This window comes from Phyllostomus hastatus, unplaced genomic scaffold (genome assembly GCF_019186645.2).
Source record: "Phyllostomus hastatus isolate PE091 unplaced genomic scaffold, TTU_PhHast_1.1 phas_contig_150, whole genome shotgun sequence".
Classification (NCBI taxonomy): Eukaryota; Metazoa; Chordata; class Mammalia; order Chiroptera; family Phyllostomidae; genus Phyllostomus; species Phyllostomus hastatus.
In genome coordinates this window covers 17,919,635-17,937,101 of record NW_025333611.1, presented here as the reverse complement: position 1 = coordinate 17,937,101, position 17,467 = coordinate 17,919,635, and the positions used below count along the sequence as shown (strand labels likewise).

General features: G+C 50.1%; 1 protein-coding gene across 4 annotated transcripts in view; it reads left to right on the top strand.

Moving 5' to 3' along the window:
• The first annotated feature begins 15,987 nt into the window (after positions 1-15,987).
• Positions 15,988-17,467, top strand: part of GRIA1 (glutamate ionotropic receptor AMPA type subunit 1) — a 274,574-nt gene continuing 273,094 nt past the window's right edge. The window contains exon 1 of one of the 4 annotated variants that reach the window (XM_045825126.1): positions 15,988-16,004. Coding sequence is in view for 2 of the 4 variants with exons in the window: in XM_045825118.1 (XP_045681074.1) it covers positions 16,470-16,551 (82 nt within the window). In the remaining 2 variants the exon portion in view is untranslated. Of the gene's footprint in view, positions 16,005-16,050; positions 16,069-16,122; positions 16,552-17,467 lie in introns of those variants that run through there. The other 3 variants (XM_045825124.1, XM_045825118.1, XM_045825109.1) reach the window with 3 other exon arrangements.

The window sequence follows — 17,467 nt, the reverse complement described above, 5'->3', positions numbered from 1 at the left end:
AGTATCTAGTCTCACGTAATAGTCATATTTTCAAATTTAAATGAAAAACTTTTCCCCATATCCAACGTATACCCTTTTAGGTAGAAACTTATCAATGGTGGACAGGGACACAGATCGTGGATAGCTTCTAATCCTTCTCCCCACCTTCTTCCGTATTGCCAACAGAGAACCCTGATTCTTCAGGGTCAGGGGACGTGGTGGCATGGGGCCGGAAGTTCCGGCGTGGCTGATGGGCAGTGAATAGACAGTGCGCTCCCGGGGCTGGGGTGCTCACAGGTGACTGTCTTCTTCGGAGGGGGCGGGGCAGAGAGTCTTTACCAGTGGATGCCTGGAGTGCACAGGTCCTTTGTCAAGCACCTTCACGGTGCCTCGTTACTTGCAGCTCCTTGATCAATCCCTGAGGACTGGGAAGTACACCTCTCACCTCTTTTGGGGGAGACCTTTTCACTACTCCAGGAGGCCACCTTGGAAAGCCCTAAGGTGACCCCATGTCAGGGTCCATCACACATGGCCTACATCAAGTCCACTGGGATTGTTTAAGGATCTTTTGCCCCGAGAGCCTCCCTTTGGGACCACTGTCTGATTACCTGCCTCCTCCCCTTTGCTGGCCAGGAAGTTCTCCGGAATGATAACCAGTCTCCTGCAACGCCCCTGCCTCTGCTCCTCCAGCTGTTTGACTCTGAGGAACACAGAGATTCTTCCTAAGCGGTCTTCTTAAAGCCCCTCTACCCAGGCTTCAGGTGAAGTGCAGGCTCCTGCCCTTACTCCCTTCAGCAGGCAGGCTCACGGAGCACCAACTTTTCTATCCGAAACCCCTCTCCCAGTCTGTTCTCTGTTTCTCAGGCTCCCCAGCGTTGCAGGCTGGGGTGGGTGGTTGACTCGAGGTGGTAAACGATTTATCTGTGCTGTCTCCTCTTCCCTAATCCTGTACAAGCCTTACTTTAAAATATAGCATATTTTATTCATGATTTAACCAAAGAGGTAACAAGAAACTTGAATGTCATATTAAACCTGTTACCTTTTCCTTTTAACACTCAGGATCAATTTTTAATACTGCTACTTAATTTAGCGTTGTCTTCAGAAGGCATGTCTAGTTCAGTATTAGCAAATACGTGCTAATTTCTCAAACCACGTGAATATCAGGGTTTCATTTGCTCGCTTCTCTGATGTGATCTGCAGAACTCTGCAAGATGACCTGTCTACCTGATTAGGACTCACATGCAGGGGGCAGCAGGCTCAAGGTTAGACTCTAGGCCTCCTCATGCTTTCCACCAAGGTCGATGATAATTTAAAAACGAACAATAATATTGAAAGTTTACGGCATGTAGATGCTGCTTTTAAATGTAATGGATATGTTAACCCAACAATGTATACAAAGTAGTATTATGATGCCCACTTTGCAGATGAAGAGACTGCTGCACAGAAAGGTTACATTACTGATTCAAGGTCACAGAGTGAGTAGTGGCACAGTGACTGGGTTCAGAGCCTTCATCCCTCAACCTCGGGGTAAGAGGACTTCCGTCTCTTCATTGTATGCTTGACATTTAGAGCACTTTGACATACACTATCTAATTCGCTATCTCTGCAGAATAAGAGGGGACGAGGATGACTTTCTTTCTTGACAAACAGAAAGGGAAAGACAGACAAGCTGAGCAGGCGACGCCACACGTGAGGCCACAGTGCCAACAGGGAGCAGGGACCCAGTGGGAACTTGGCTCTCTCAACCCCACATCCAGTTTCCCCAGCACTCCGTGCGGCCTGATGTGACCCTCTGTCGCTCACAGTCCTGGAAGGAAGACTAATTGCTACAAGGGACTTTTCCAATTATCTAGCCCGGAACTTTCCAGAGTCATGTCTGTGTCCCTGAGGGACACGGGGGAGGCGCAGAGTAAGAAAGCATGGAACTAGAGGAGAGCCCCTGCCCCAAGAAGGAGAGACTCTACTTCTGTGTTTTCCATGTGTTTCCACGTGGGATTTTGCTTGAATAAAGACATGTGCTGCCTTCATTGATGTAAACTGCCGATGCAGTCCTGCCCGCAAGCTGACAGGTGGGGACACTGGGGCCCAGAGAAAACCAACTCATGCCACAGAGTGAGCTAGCACAGAACTGGTTCCAGCAGCCAGTCAGTCCCTCAGTGCTCTGCCCCAGGCACCCTGGCCCCTGTGCCCTGCTGGTCCTCTGTGTGATCAGCATGGTGAACCCTGCAGTCAGACTAGGAGCTGACGTGGAGGCTGCGTGACTTATACCAATGTCCTGTGGTTAAGCGAAGTGATTATCTTTCAATTAATGACATACATTGTATGTATGTATGCCAGAAAGAAACACCCTGCCATGCATATGCATATATTATTAATTATGCAACATGCTTTCTTACATTTATATTTTCATAGCTTTTTATAGCACTAATTACCTCATTAAATTGGAAGAAAAGGTGAGAGATGGCATAAACAGGCTTCGCTGCCAGTAGGTAATCAACTGCTAAGTGGCGTGGGGCTGTCTCCGTGTCAGTGAAACAACTCCCGGCCCTGTGTCTTTGACGGCTGACACGCCCACTCACGTTGATTCCCACTATAAAGCCGGAGTCTCCTGCCGTGCCAGGTGCTCCAAGGCCTGGGAGCTGACGCTCTACCCTGCCACCTGGGTGTGCAGAAGTGTTGGACTTGGACTTGGGACAGCTGAGTTATTGAGGATATATCCACACTTCTGTTCCAGCTAGCTGTGTGACTCTGAGTAATTCAACTCCTCCTGTAGTTTTATTTTTTCTCTGCCTCAAACAAGATGGCGAAAACGTCTTGACAAAGAAATGAAAGGACATGAGTCACCACTTGAAGGGCTGGATCGGACTCAGGAGCGAGGGGGACAGAGAAGCTGAGCCGCGAGGACAACGGTGGCCCACTTCTCCGCACTCTCCTCTTCCGCTCCAGCCCGAAGGTCTCCAGCCGCCCTGCCCTTCCTTCCAGCCGCCCTGCCCCTCCAACATGCCACGCTCTCTCCTTCCTTGGAACCCCCTCACACTCCGCTCCCTCCCTGTACCTCTCACCGGTCTCACCCCTTTTGGCCTTCCGATCCCTCATAAGACCCAAGTTAAATCCTCCTGGTATAGATCTCCTTCACTGCTTCTCCTCTTATGAAAACACACAGCAGACTTAACTGCAATTCTCGTTCAGTATCTGCCTTTCTTGATAGACTGAACGTCCCTGATGGCTAGAATGGTGTCCTTTCAGTTCTTGGCTACACCCTCGGGGACTAAGTGCTCAAACAGTTAATGAAGGGCTGGTTTCTAAAAACAGCATGTGCTATATGATTCTGTTTATACGAAATGCTAAAAAAAAGAAAACTAACCTATAGTGACAGAAAGCAGATCTGTGAGTGTCAGGAAACCTGGGGTCAGGGGAGGAGAGAGCCGACAAAGGGACGACGCAGGGAACGTTCAGGGGTAATGGACACATTCACCGTCTTCCCTGTGTGGCGGCTCCCCAGCATCAGACACATCGGGTACCAATCCCGTCAAATTGTGCACTTCAAGTATGTGCCATTTATTGCCTACCAATTAGAACTCAGGAACACTGTAAAAACGTCACAGAATAAAATGAATAAGAATGGTACTGTAGGTTAAAAAAAGATGGCATGGTTAGGACCCTGAGTGTTTCAGAGAGCTGAGGAGGTCAGAGTGAGGAATATTTATTAGACTGGAAAGTTCTGAGGTCCTTGGGGGCCTCAGCGAGATCAGGGGACGGAAACCCAGCCCCCGGGGAACAGGCTCCCCAGGGGGCGATCTGTCGGCTGGTCGCTCCTTGAGCCCCTCCCACCAGGGAATCCTGCCCCAAGCCCTCACAGCTCCACACGCCAGTGCCTTAATCTGATAAAGACATTTTTCTTGCAAGGAATAGAAATCACCCTGTAATAGCTTGGGCAAAAAGAGGAAGCTATTACAAAGATAAAGGAATGCCACTGAAAACCCACGGCCAGGAACGTCATTCCCAGACACTAGGAAAAGCCCGGAATAAACATCTGACATGCGTGCAGGAACCCAGGCATGACTCAGTCTCTGGTCCTTGCTCTTCCCGGTACGTCTGCTTCATCCTCTCTCTCTCTCTCTCTCTCTCTCTCTCTCTCTCTCTGCAAATTAGGTTTGGGGACTTCACAGGGAACTCAAAACGTGGAAAGACACCCCATGGCTCCCAGGTGGCTGCGGCCCACCAGCACAGATGAGCTGTCTCCTCTAAACCACAATGCTCACATTCTGGAAGAGAGAATGCGGTCAGCCCAGCTAAAATATGGGGTGCCCTGCCCCCTCAGTTTCGGCTGGTGAGAAGTCACTCAGAAGACACACAGCTGCTTGGGACTCGCTTATCAGCTGGGGAAAAATGGGAGAACATTCCTTAGACAAAGGGAGAAAGGGCAATTTGAACAGACACTGTAAATATCTCTATTAGTGGTTATTATTGGGATCAACCAGATAGGTATGCACAGTGGGAATTCGAATCTCCATTCACACATAGCAAACTTGAACCCAGGATAGTTCATTCATTTCCCGAAAGCCACACAGTGCAAGGACCCCAGACTTTGAACTCTGAGCCCCACTACCCTTACTAGAACACCAAATGGTTTTCCTAGAGCAACCCTGCTCTCAATAAAGATTCTAAATCTCATCTGAGCTCAAGTGTAAATGAATGCAAATAGCTTGAGGCATTATCCCAGCATCTTTGTGAGAAGAAAATGGAGAGGAGGGGAGATGGATTTATCTGTTAGCAGAAGTCAAAGCCTTAAGTTGAAAAATACTATATTATACTAACAGTGACATTTAAGTCATCCTTGGCTGCGTATGTATTTTTAAAGGGCCATCAGTCCATTCTGAAGTCCATGAATTACGTTGCATAGAAAATAAGAATGTCCTAATTTTGAACTAGCTATTTCTTCTTTTTACCTCCAAGCCCTTAAAGGAGGCAAAGGATGCATTTGGTAAAGCTACTATCAGACACAACTCTGACCCCAGACACTTTCAGTTTATTGAAACAGGATGTATCACAAATCTACCAAGAAGACTTTTTTTTTGTACTCCCTCTTTCAGTCCAACCCATCAACTCAAAGAAGCATGAAGAGTTCAGATGGCTGAGAAATAAACAAACACTTCTTGTGTGCTCACTTCCGGTGGGGCCAGATCCTGGCTACAACCTGCAAGGAAGCCAGTGATGTAGGGGCCAGGAAACCGGGATCCCGGAGTGGAGGCAAGGCGACTCGCCTCTCCCAACCTGTAGACAAAACAGGCCAGAAACTGCCTTCCTCATCCCGAGTACCCAGGTCAGTGCTGGCCCAAATAAGATGCCAGTGACTCATGAACATGCACTGATGGTCGACCGTTTACAGGGCACTGTGCCAAGCACCATACACGCTGCTTAGCTTCTCATTTAATCCTCACAACACCCCTGAGGTACGATTATCCCCACTTTACGGATAAGAAACAGGAAGCTCAGGGGGCTGACATAAATTGCCCAGGGTCAACCACTAATAAGCCTTAGAGGTAGCCTGCAGACTCGGGCATTCTGATCCCAGATCCCGTGTGTTACCTATGAGCTAGGTGAGTAGTTAGTAATCATGGGGGTTACCCTCTGGTGAGCTTGATGTTGACACTTGCTGTTTTAAGCTAAGATATGGGCCATCTCCCTAGGGACCAAGTGCTCCTTGAAAAATAATGCCCATCACCTCTTCCTACTGCTCACTCCAGACACCCCAGCAGAAGTCCCGCCAGTGGCCCAGCACTTTCAGTGGCATTCTGAAAACAGGTCAGGTCTCTGACACCCTGGGTGTGCCCAACAGCCCAGGTGTGGAGATCCCTCCTGAACCGCCTATTTTCTCACTCCCCTCACTGTCATTGTCTGAGGTCAGGATGGAAGAAGCCCTTCTCCCTTGCTCTGGAGGCTCGGTGCATGGGACCCTACAGTCCAGCAGAGCCCCTGACTGCACTTCCCCAGGCAGCCCCTGGGGGCCCTCTTTTTCAGGGCTCTAGCCTTGGCCCAACTCATTTGGCTTCCTCTGTGGAGGTCACAGCCCCGAAATGCCACTTGGACTTCCACTGGGAGAGATGGCTTCAGAGCTTCCAAAGGCTGAAGCTGAGCTAGAGAGGGGGCCCTTGGGAAGCAGGGCTGGGGGAGGCAAAGCAGGAAGGCCCGGTCAGCTTTAGAGAGTGCAAAGCAGGCCATCCTCCTGGGGTGTCAGGAACCAGGGACCCACGAGGAGGAGGGAGTCTGCCGGAGGACCCCCGACTCTTGAAAGGGTTCAGAGAGAAAGCCAACTGGTGCTCTCTGTTCCCTTTGCGTCCCACGGCTTTCCAGCCTCGGGTCGCCGTGCCCTCCCTGCTCAGCCCTCACAGTCACACAAACACCCACAGCTCAGGAAGTGCGTGGAGGAGAGAGTGCAGCTGTGGTGAAGTAGAGGCTACCTCAGGCCACGCTGCGGAGACTGCTGAGGCAAAGGCCGGGGTGTCTGCCGTCCAGGAACACCTTTGCCCCGGCCATTGATGTTAATGGCCTGCAGCGCTCAAGATGCCTGTCCTGCCAAAAGCTACTGCAGGAACCCAGCGTGGCTGTGCACATCTGTGTCAGAGGGAGTATAGAAATTTCTAGAGCTGCCCTTCAGATCTTCAGATTTCATCTCCCCAGCTCTGCCTCTGTTCTTGCTTCTCACCTCTGCCCTGTATTAGGACATCCTGGTACCCCGGAACTATTTCCGTTGCAGGGCGGCCACATGGAGGTGACAGGCAGTGATGCGGCCCAGGCATTCTGGGAATAACTCGGCCCGTGGGAAGAACTGCCCTGGCTGGGCAGGCTCACTGGGGCTGCTGGCAGGGGTCAAGCCATCAGGTCTGGCCCTGGAGAGTGGAGGCGGGAGAAGTGCATCTCGTATTTAACTTCCAGGGCAAAGCCAGGTGCCCGTGCTCGGCACTGAGCGAGTGCAGCCATGGCTGGGTGCTTCCAGGGTTGTGTGCCCTGGTGGAGCGCTTCCCCGCCCATCCCTTCCCCCTGGAGTCAGAGCACCACACCGCCCTCACCGGCTATTGCACCTCCCCGTGTCGGGAGGGGGGCTCTGGAGACCCCTTCCGTTGAAAGAAGTCTTGGGCCCTAAGTAGTTTGCCAATGACTTGGTTTGAGTGCAGGGAGTGTGTTTTCTTAAGTCAGGTAGAAAGTGTCACAAACAAATAGTGGTTGGTTTCTCTGCGGAGAACGTTACACATGAATAGCGGTTCATTTCCCAGGTGAGCCCACCAAAGCCAGGCCGACATTACTACAGTCGAAATGCTGCACTTCTGCCATAAAAGTAGTAAAAGACAATACTGTACAATCAGGTTTTGTTTTGTTTTGTTTTTAAACTGCATCATTTTAAATATGGTTTAGGGTCCACAAACTTCAGGGAATTGCTGGCCCTATGTGGGAGCCTCATCTCACGTTAAAGACAGCAATCATTCATTGCCTCTTGCTTGATTTCAAGGGTATGAAGAGGGTGAGGTGGGGAGACTGCTGACCCCCCAAAACAGGTAAAACATCATGGGAAACAGGTACTGACGGTGCTGAGTAGGGAAAAGGACCTGACTCGAGACCTGGTTCTACCATTTACTAATCGTGTGTCCGAGGCGAGTGCTTCAGCCTCCTGCACTGGTCTCATCACTAGCTACATAAAGGAGAGCAGACAATACGGTTTCCACAGGGTTTCCCGGGGGAACACGCAGGGCTGAGTGCTGGGTGGCCCAGGCTCTAAAGGCTAACAAACTGAGGTGCGCCTCACCTGTAAAACGGGGTTCACCACAGCGCTACAGGGGTCTGTGCAAGGACCAAGTGTTGCAGTGGGTAAAGCACTCAGTGTGGTGTGCCTTCTATGATGCCAAATGGTCGTCGATATTAATGACGTTATTAGGTGACTGTGTTCACTCTCCCCGAGGAAGCTGATTCCCTTCGGCCATGCCTGCCCTCTGTTCTGTTCTTCAAGAGCCATGTCGCTGTTTTCGCTTGGCTAGGAAGTGGAAATGATGATGGAGTGGGTGACCAGCTCAGAGCAGGCAGAGATTGATTTGGGTCATTGGGGATGCGAATCTATCCCAGCAGTAACACAGGATGGGGGGAGGTGGGAACAGGGAATGCGGTCCAGAGAATGTTTCATTCGAGGGGTCCATTCAAGGGATACACAGTGAAGGGAAGGGATAAATACAAAGTGAGGAGTAGAGGAGGGAAGAGTTAAGTTTTTATTTAGGGGATCTCTGTGAAGGTCAGAGGGGAAGTTCATACAAACTCTTGCCCATGTTTATTCTCATATACGATTCTCTCCATGACCCAACCGTCAGACAAAAGGCAGGCTGTTTGACCTTTGTGTCTGTTACACGGAAATATCATCTCAGAAGTCTTCAGTGGAAACATGAACACGTGAGCTGTGGACTGGTGGGCAGATCTCATTCTCCAGGGACCCCGTCTGCCTCTTCTAAAAAGTGAATCTAACTTAGGCCCCTTCTCTTTGTAAATTAAAGGTGTTCAACTTCACAAGCTCAGAATTTCCTTCCACCTCTAACATTCTGCCTGTTTCTCTTCCATGTGAGAGATGCCCCACTCCCAGCCCTTTATTTTCCTCCAGTATCTTTCTGTCTCTCTTAGAGTAATAAAGGAGAAGCAGGAGGTTAGGCAAGCGGCAGAATATAAGCCTAGGAGTAGGGCAGTCATTCATGTTTAGAGACCCCTGAAGACTTTCAATCTCCCTTTGGTCATGGGGGTGCGTGGGTACTATAATAAGTATCATAATCACTCTTTGGCCTCAAAAAAGACTACCAGATGTGGGGAGAAAAACAGATTCATCTTTTTAAAGATACATTTTTTAAAGCAAACTCCAATCTTGTACACCTCTTCTGAATGACATCTTAGGGCCCTTTGCTGTAATCCTGTGGCTGAGCTACTGTGGGATGGGGTTTCTAATATGAGGATTCATGGGCAAGGTCACGTCTTAGCCAAGTGTCCTGGGGCAACACCTTTACCTTCCCTGAAGTACGGTGCACATTGTCAAGGGCCTGTCCAGTGAAAACTGACCAGATTGATGAGCACAGCCCTCGAGAGAGCATAAGAGAAAGGTTAGGAGAACCAGCCTTGGGAACCAAGCAGATCTAGGTTGAAATCTGAGCTCTGCCTCGACATAGTTGTATAGGCTTGGGCGAGTAACTTAACCTCCCCAAGCCTCTCTTCCCCACCTTGAACAGAATAATAAGGGCTCCTACCTCACAGGGTTGCAGTAAACATCATATGACATGGGACAGGTATGTAGCCTGGCACATAGTATGTACTCAAAAAAATTAGCTCTTATTATATTATAGGCATGATTCTTAGCCCCTAAGGGGCTGAATCAGTGGGAGGAGCTAAGGGAAATACCAATTAAAAGTAGTAAATGATAAGCAACACTCAGGGAGTCCAAAATAGGTGTGGAAAGGCATTGTGGGGAAGTCAGGAAATGAATGGAGTCTTAAAAAACCAGAATGTGGCAAAGAAAAGGAAGTATATTTCAGGGGGTGGCTAAAGGCTATCTATTCATTTTTCTAACGAATATTTATTAAGAACTTACTTTGTGCTAGACAGTCTCTGTAGCACTGGAATGAACAAGATACATTCTAGTAACGGGACAAATGCTAAACATATAAATACGTAACATATTTAGGTAACGATAAACACTGCAGATAAAAATAAAGCAGGATAAGGAAAATGAAAATCATGGCAGGGGCGGAATGCTATTTCAGATAAAGGTCCTAGGAGGTTTGGGACAGAAGTCTGAAAGAAGGGAGAATGAATGCAGAGTTCTGTGGGAGGAGCTTCCCAGGCAAAAAGAAGAGCAAGTGTAGAGGCACTGAGACAGGATGGCGTCTCGTGTGTGTGAAGAACAGCAAGAAAGCCAACGGCGCTGGAGCAGCACGAGCAAGGGAAGGGGGTGCAGGAAATGGGGTTGAAGAGGCAGCTGGCAGCCCGGATGGGATTTTATTCTAAGCATGACATGAAGCTCCTGGGTGTTTTAGAGCTGGGGAGTGACACAATCTGACTTCTTTTCTGTTTGTAAGAGCTTCACCCCATCTACTACGCAGGGAGCAAGTGATGTTGCCCCAGAGGCGGGGTGGGGTAGAAACAGAGTGGAAATGAAACCGGTCAAGTTCGCTGTGGGTCGGATGAGAGCCGGGCATGGCACGAACGACCCGGGGTGGAGAGGTGGTGGGGAGTGGCTGGATCCTGCCTGGATCTAACAAGTACAGCCTGTAGATGGGTTGGACGGGGAGTCGTTAGCTTGACAACAAGGTGAATGTAGGTGTCATTTAGGGAGATGGGAGAAATGAGGGCGGAGCAGGGCGGAGGACAGTAGTATGGGAAGTTTGTCTGTTCCTGATGGAACAGGGTGTGGGGAACTGACAGATTTCACAGGAGGTTGGCAAGCTGAACTGCAGGAGGAGATTTCAGAAGGAGATGGAAACCACATGGAAGGCCCCCGATGCCAGGATGAATCTGGGCTCCAACCACTAGGCCAGAATAACGCTAAGTGAAATAAGTCAGACAGAGAAAGACAAATGCCGCATGATTCCACTTACATGTGGGATCTATAAACAAACAAATGAAACAAAACAAAAACAGACTCACAGAAACAGACACCCAAGGGATGGCTTCCAGAGGGAAGGCGGTAGGAGGATGGATGAAAAAGATGAAGAGGAATACAGTCAATATTGTGATAAGTTCATGCAGTGACAGATGATTTCCAGAATTAATGAGGTGATCACACCGCAAGGTATAAAAATGTGGGACCACTATATTGTACATCTGAAATTAATATCACTAATATAGTGGTGTATACTAACTATACATCATTCTTAAAAAATGAAATAAAAGCACTGAAAGACAAAAACAATGAAAGGTGCACTGGAAATTGTTTTCTAAAATAATGGCATTTCGCATCTCCGTGCAGTAGAAGCCGGCCGAGTCCTGACTGTGTGCCTGGGGCCTCGCCGGCCGAACAGACTGGGTTTTTCATGAACCCTCGGGCCAGCCCCGGGCCGGACCCTCCGACCATTTACAGACAAGACACTGAGGCACAGGGGTTGTGTGGCGCGTTCAAAAGCATGCACCCAGGGAGGACGGCACTCCGGGGCTGGCCTGCACCCTCAGAAGCGTGGCCCAGGTGGCCTTTCTGAGGGCACCCCTGGTTTGGAGGAGCAGTCAGTGCCTCCAGTTTCTACCTAAAATGATGGTGCCATGTAGGAGTTCCCCCTGAAATAGCCTTTTTTTTTCCAGGCATTGATCCTGCCCCAGGGTGTTTTCCAGAACTTGCACTGCTCCCTAATTACCTAGTGATGCTGAGGGCTTATGAAAGTGCTGTCATTCTTGTGAGAAGGGCGGGGTAAGGCTGGAAGAAGAGGAAGAAGAAGAAAGGATAGACAAAGCTGTGAAATCTGGCAGACCTCCAGGGTGGGTAATTACATTGTCTTGGGCAGTGTCCTCACCACACACAGCCTGTGGAGTATTTTGGGAGCCTTCTACCGGGATTGGACTAAAAACATGAAAAATTGTTATTATTTTTTTCTACATCTTTTAAAACAGGGCCTTTCCACAGCCACAGAGGCACCCTCTCTGATTGAGTTTTGTGGGGTTGTTTTTTTTTTTTTTTGCCAACTTGTTAGCTGTCAGAGATCTGTTCTCAGATCATCAATTTGATGGCTTCCCCTCCCCCTTGAATTGTTTCACGCCAGAAACTGAAATGTTCAAGCCTGAAGAGACCTCGGTACAACCCCCGGGATTTGCAGATGGGACCTGGGGGCCCAGGGAGGGGAAGGAACCTGCCTGCCGATGCCACCGCCGCAGGTAACAGGCGGCAGAAAGCACGGGTCTCTGGGGCCTGACCCCTTGTCCTTTTCCCTCCTGGCCCAGGTCTGAGCCACCAAATGGACTCACCAAGTGTCAGAGCCAGAACTGTGTGTCGCCATCACCTAATCTAGTCTCATCATTTTACGGATGAGGAAACTGAGGCCCAGACACAAAATGGGCCTTTCCCCCAAGATGATACTGGGGCAGGGGTTGGACCCTGTGTCTAGCCTTTTATGGAGCCAGAACTGGCACTCTGTGGCCTGTGGGCCAGATCAAGCCCAGGGATAATCCCTTCTATTTTTTTCTGACCATTGTAATGAAGGTACTCTTAATATTTTAAAAATAAAAATAAAAATCCATATTTCTGCTTTCTCTTGAAAAATAAACCAGAGGATCTGACTGCGCTAGGGCTCCCAGCTGCCACTGAGGCCTTGCACCCCACCTTCAGACAGAGCGCCTGCCTTCTAGTTCTCTTCATCCTCGCTGCCCTGTCTCTAACTCGGCTCGCTTCACTCATTTCTCTGCTTGGCCCAAGGGGGCATCCGAATTCGAGATCCCTGCCCAACACCATTCTCCTTGATTTGCTATATAAAACCCAAGCCAAATAAGTGTATCTTAGACTGTTTTGGCTACATGGCAATGGAACTTAAAGCATGCCGAAAACACGGACTGGGACAGGTCCCAAACGAGCGTAGGAGCGGGCGCCACGCTGTCTCTGGGCACAGTGAGGAGGGCTCTTCCTCTGGCCTGTCCACTGCCTGGGTCCCTCCACAACGCCCACTCATTTGGACTTGAAGGAACACCACCTTCAGGAATACCGTTTTAAAATGCAAAAAGTCTTGAAAGAAGATGAACCTAATTTTTCTTCAATGTAATACAGCGGAGAGGAGCCCTGGTACCTACTGCCCAGTGGGCCACTTGCTATGTGCTTTTAAGAAAGGTGTTTGGACCGCAGCACTATGGGTACTGTGGACGAGATAATTCTCTGTGGCGGGGGCTGGCCCGTGTATTGCAGGATGTTGAGTGGCATTCCCAGCCTCTACCCACTGGGTGCCAGCAACACCTCCCCAGGTGTGAGAACCAAAAATGTCTGCGGACATCGCCAAATATCCCCTGGCTGGGGCGGGGTTCGTCACCCGTAGGGAACCATCTTCTTAAGCTAACCACCCACCACTCTGACTCTCACTGATGTGTACAACAGGGTCTACTTCCTGCCCTGGTGAGGTTTTTGGGAGAATGGAACAACGGGTGTACCAATGCTGTGGAAATCACGAGGTGCCATCTATCTGTTGCCATCAGTCACAACAGCCTGTGAACAGTCAAACCTCCCAGGATGGGTACTGGGGATGGAGAACAGGACCGGAAGCTCTAAGGAGTGACAACACAGTGAACCAATGAAGGGTGATATCAGAACGGCGTGTCATCCTAGCCTGTAGAGCTGAGGTCAGTCTCTTCTTCCTCACACCATCCCAAGTCACAGAATCATCATACCAAATACTAGCCTGTGGCTCTCCATCGCCTGCCAGGAACTCAGTGGCTTTCAAATCCTGACCCTGACCGCTCCCGGGTTTTACGTTCCCCAACCTGTCCCGTAGTCTCTACCATATGTGGCGTCTTCTCCTGCCTCCGTCCTTGCAGGCGCCCTTCCCCCGGTTTGCATCTCTTTCCTGGGCTCTCACTCTCTGCCTGTGGCTTCCTCTTTCATGGCTCAGCTCTTCTGAAGCCTGCTGGGTCCCCACAGACAGAGCATCGAGCATCGGCTGCTTCCTCCCTTGCTTCCCCGCGTCGTGTTTACATCTCTATTAGAGCACGTGTCACAGTCTGCTCTGGATGACTGGGTTCATCAGTCTTTCTCCTCTACCACGCTCACCTGCCGTGAGGTGGAGAGTGCATCTGACGCCTTTCCATATTTTCCAGCTCCTGATACCCTGTAGGATACAGAATTGGTTCTCCACAAACATTTGAAGGCAATTTTGAAGATAAGTAGTCAAACCTAAACATACTTAGACCTGGATGCCCAGCTTGAAGTGTATAGCCTCCATGTTTATTTAATCATTGAACAACTATATATATTTAATAGGCCAAGGGGAGTCACCGACCATATCTGAGCAGGGCCATAGCATAGGGCTATATTCTAGGAAAATCCATCTGACCACAGGATTTATAATAACCACAGAAAATGCATGCTTTTGACTCTCTTAAGCCCCCTCCCCCACTGTAAGCAAAACAAGCCTTGCCTGCTCTGGGTGGGTGTTGGGGTTTTGCTAATTAATTCTTGTAAAGGGCTTTGTGTTCTTCCTCTGAAAGGTGACAGAGAAGTGTGAAGCCTACAGTGACAGCCTAATTATTATTATTACCAGGCATAAAGCTCAGAGATCTTAAAAGATTCCCCAGGTACCATTCAAAATAGTAAGAGACAAAAAATGCAAGTGGAGAGATTATATTCTAAAATGGCATCCTTATATCACAGCCTTCTCCCGTCAGCAGGGACCATACGGGTGGTCTGTCCCCCCGCCGTCCTGCGCTGACCGCTGATGTCTGCCCTCCTCCAGGACGGTTCCGCCCAGGGCTGTCTGCTGTGAGAACTAAGGGTTGGGAGTTTGGGCCAGGTAGAATTTCCTGTGTCCAAATTCCCCTTCTTCTCCTTGTTAGTAGTAGAAACTTGGGTAAATGTTAGCCCTAAGTTTCTTTAACTATAAAATGGGGATTAGATGACCCTCCACAAACCTTACTGCACAAGTAAATGATGCTTACACATTGCTTAGCAGGGTACCTGGCACATGGCAAATAAATAAACAGCATTAAAAATCGCTTGAGTTAATTAATGTATGTGAGAGGGTATAGGAAATTAAAAAGCATCTGACCGCTATGTGCTCCTAGTTTAGGGGCTCCAGCAAAGATGGTCTGATATGTTTTGCAAATCCCTCACAGCTGCCCTGCAAGCATGTGAGATTTTGCAGCGTTGGCGAGGGACATGACGAGTTTTGGATAAAATGGCCTAGTCAAGCGCCAAGCAAATCGGGTCTATTCTCCCTCTTTTTAACAGAGAAAAGGTGAGCCTTTCTTTCCAGGGTAAGCATCTGTCAGGCGGGAGTTCAGATCAAGACAGTGAGTGGGTCCACTGGTAATGCCCAGGACATTCAAGTTCGTAGGTTGGACCATACGTTGGGGCTGACGGTCCAGACTCCATCTTGGTAGGTGTATGTCTTTATGATTGAATCCCTGGAGCCACACTTTTTTCATCTGTACAGTGAGGGCCCTGGCCACTTCGCAGGTGTGCAGAGACCGCGGGATAACGCTGTGCCGTTGCTTCAGAAACTGTAAGGTGCTGTGACTGAGGGTGACTGCCACTTTGCAGCCCCCGCTTTTCCCGGAACGCGGTTATTCCCTCTGCGGGTCATTCCAGTGGGAACCCCTGTCCAGAAGGGTCTGTGGGGTTCCGGTGTGCACCGGAATGGCCAGCACCCAGAATAACAGTGAGAATCCTGCGTCCTCTCACTAGAACCCCTGCAAAATGACTCATGTAATTGCTCTGTGTAAGTATCAGCTCGCCTGCATGGTCCACCCACACGTTCTGATGCCACAGTCTCCTGTGGAATGCGGGGAGCAGGGAAGGGGGCCCATTCTCAAGGCCTAGGAGTTAAGAAACCACCAATTCCACCTGTAAAAGCAGGCAGGGACCACCTGTCAAGGCATCTGCCAGTCATCCCAGACCCTCTGGTTTGCCTTTCTGTCATTCTTCCCATTAGGGAGGGAAATCATTTTTCTCTTTTCAAGCTCCTAGGAGGGATTTCTAGGGTCTTCCCTCAGGAATTAGTTGTAGGAATAATTGGGCCAGTGGAGTGCAGGAGATATATCCAGCACAGCCTGAGCACTCCTAGAGAAAGTGACCTAGATCAAGTAGCGGGTGGATGGAGGACTATTGCGGGGACCCCTGCCACCTACTGACTTCCAGCTGAACCCACATTCCCAGGAGCATCTGCCTGACTGGGGGCTGGGGGAGGGGGCAGAGAGCTGAGGAGGGTGGGGGAGGGCGGGTGAAGCGGGCAGTGGCGTTGTCCCTTTCAGGACCAAGCTCCTTCCATCACACCCCCTCAGCCACCCTCCCGCCCACCCATCAGGCACACAGGAAGGAGGATAAGGTGAGGACAGGAGGCAGGGAGTGACAGGGAGAGGAGGGCAGCTGTGGAACTCTGAGCTGGCTCGGTGGGTATGAGCACACAGCTTGCTGCCTGTGTGAGTGTGAGGGGGAGAGCGAGGGAGCGAGAGCAAGGGAGGGAGAGCGAAGCAGGCTGCGAGAGGAGAGGAGAAGAGAGGCGAGGCGAGGAGAGGGGAGCAAGCGCTCCAGCTAGCATGAGGACGGCTTCTCTTCCCCTGCTCAGTTAATCTGGCTGTCAGTTGGTGTTAACGCTGCAGTTTAAGTGCTCAGATTCCAAGGGAAGCACAAACCTCCCAGAAGGAAGGAAGGAAGCAAGCAAGCAAGCAAGCAGGCAAGGAACTGCAGGAGGAAAAGAAAAGGCACAACAGAGACAGGAATAAAGGGAAGGGGGGAAACACCAAACCTATGATTGGACCTGGGCTTCTTTTTCGCCAATGCAAACAGGAATATGCAGCACATTTTTGCCTTCTTCTGCACCGGTTTCCTAGGCGCGGTAGTAGGTGCCAATTTCCCCAACAATATCCAGATCGGTGAGTGAGAGGGGCAGCCTGGGGAGGGAGTTTCTGGGTCTGGCCAGGTTTTTTTGGTGGGGGGGCGGTCTGTGTCCCCCACCCCCACTACAACGGGCTGTGCTTGGCTATTGAAAGCTGTGGTGCCTAATGGGAGGAAGACTTGGGCCAGAGCATGGGGAAGGGGCTTCTCTTGATCGGACGGGAAGCAGAGGGGAAGTGTGCACACACGCACAAACACACACAGGTCCACACACACCACTCACACTCTAGGCATGAGCGTGTGAAATGGAGGAGCCAGTGCTTTGGAGGAATAAAAATAATCAGGCTGTAGCAAGGAGAGAAATGGTGGGTGTTTAAGGAGTTAACTCCATTGCTTGGTGGTTGGTGCCGGGTTTCATTTACTTACATAAATACATGTGGTGTGTGTATTTATGTGTATGATTATGTTTTAAATATGCACATGTATATTTCACTAGGAGTGACAGTGATTTCTTGCTGGGGGGAGGTCTCTTTAAGGAGACCCTCTAAAATGAGGGGTGAAGGAGTAAAAGGTGCTGGGTTTATTGCAGCCATTGAAATAATGCCTGAAGGCCCCCCCGCTCCAAGTCCAGGGGGCTCTCCTCCTGCTCCGGACCCTGCTAGCTGCCTGCTCTCTGCTGCCTGCCATGCTGGGCTGCTGGTCCCCACTCCTGGGACCCTGGAACTTCCCAGCCTGTCCCCTCAATTGCCCCCTCCTCTTAGATTTTCCAGGCACAGACATTGCCTACCTCTTTCACGCACACAAGCACACGGATCTACACACGTTCCTCTCCCCTCTCCTCTCGGCTTTCCCCAGCCCTGGGCTCCAGCCTCTCAACTTGGAGCCAGGTTTCAACATGCTGCACGCCTTTTTGTTCCCCATTTCCCCTTCCCGGTCGTCATGCTTCTACAAGGA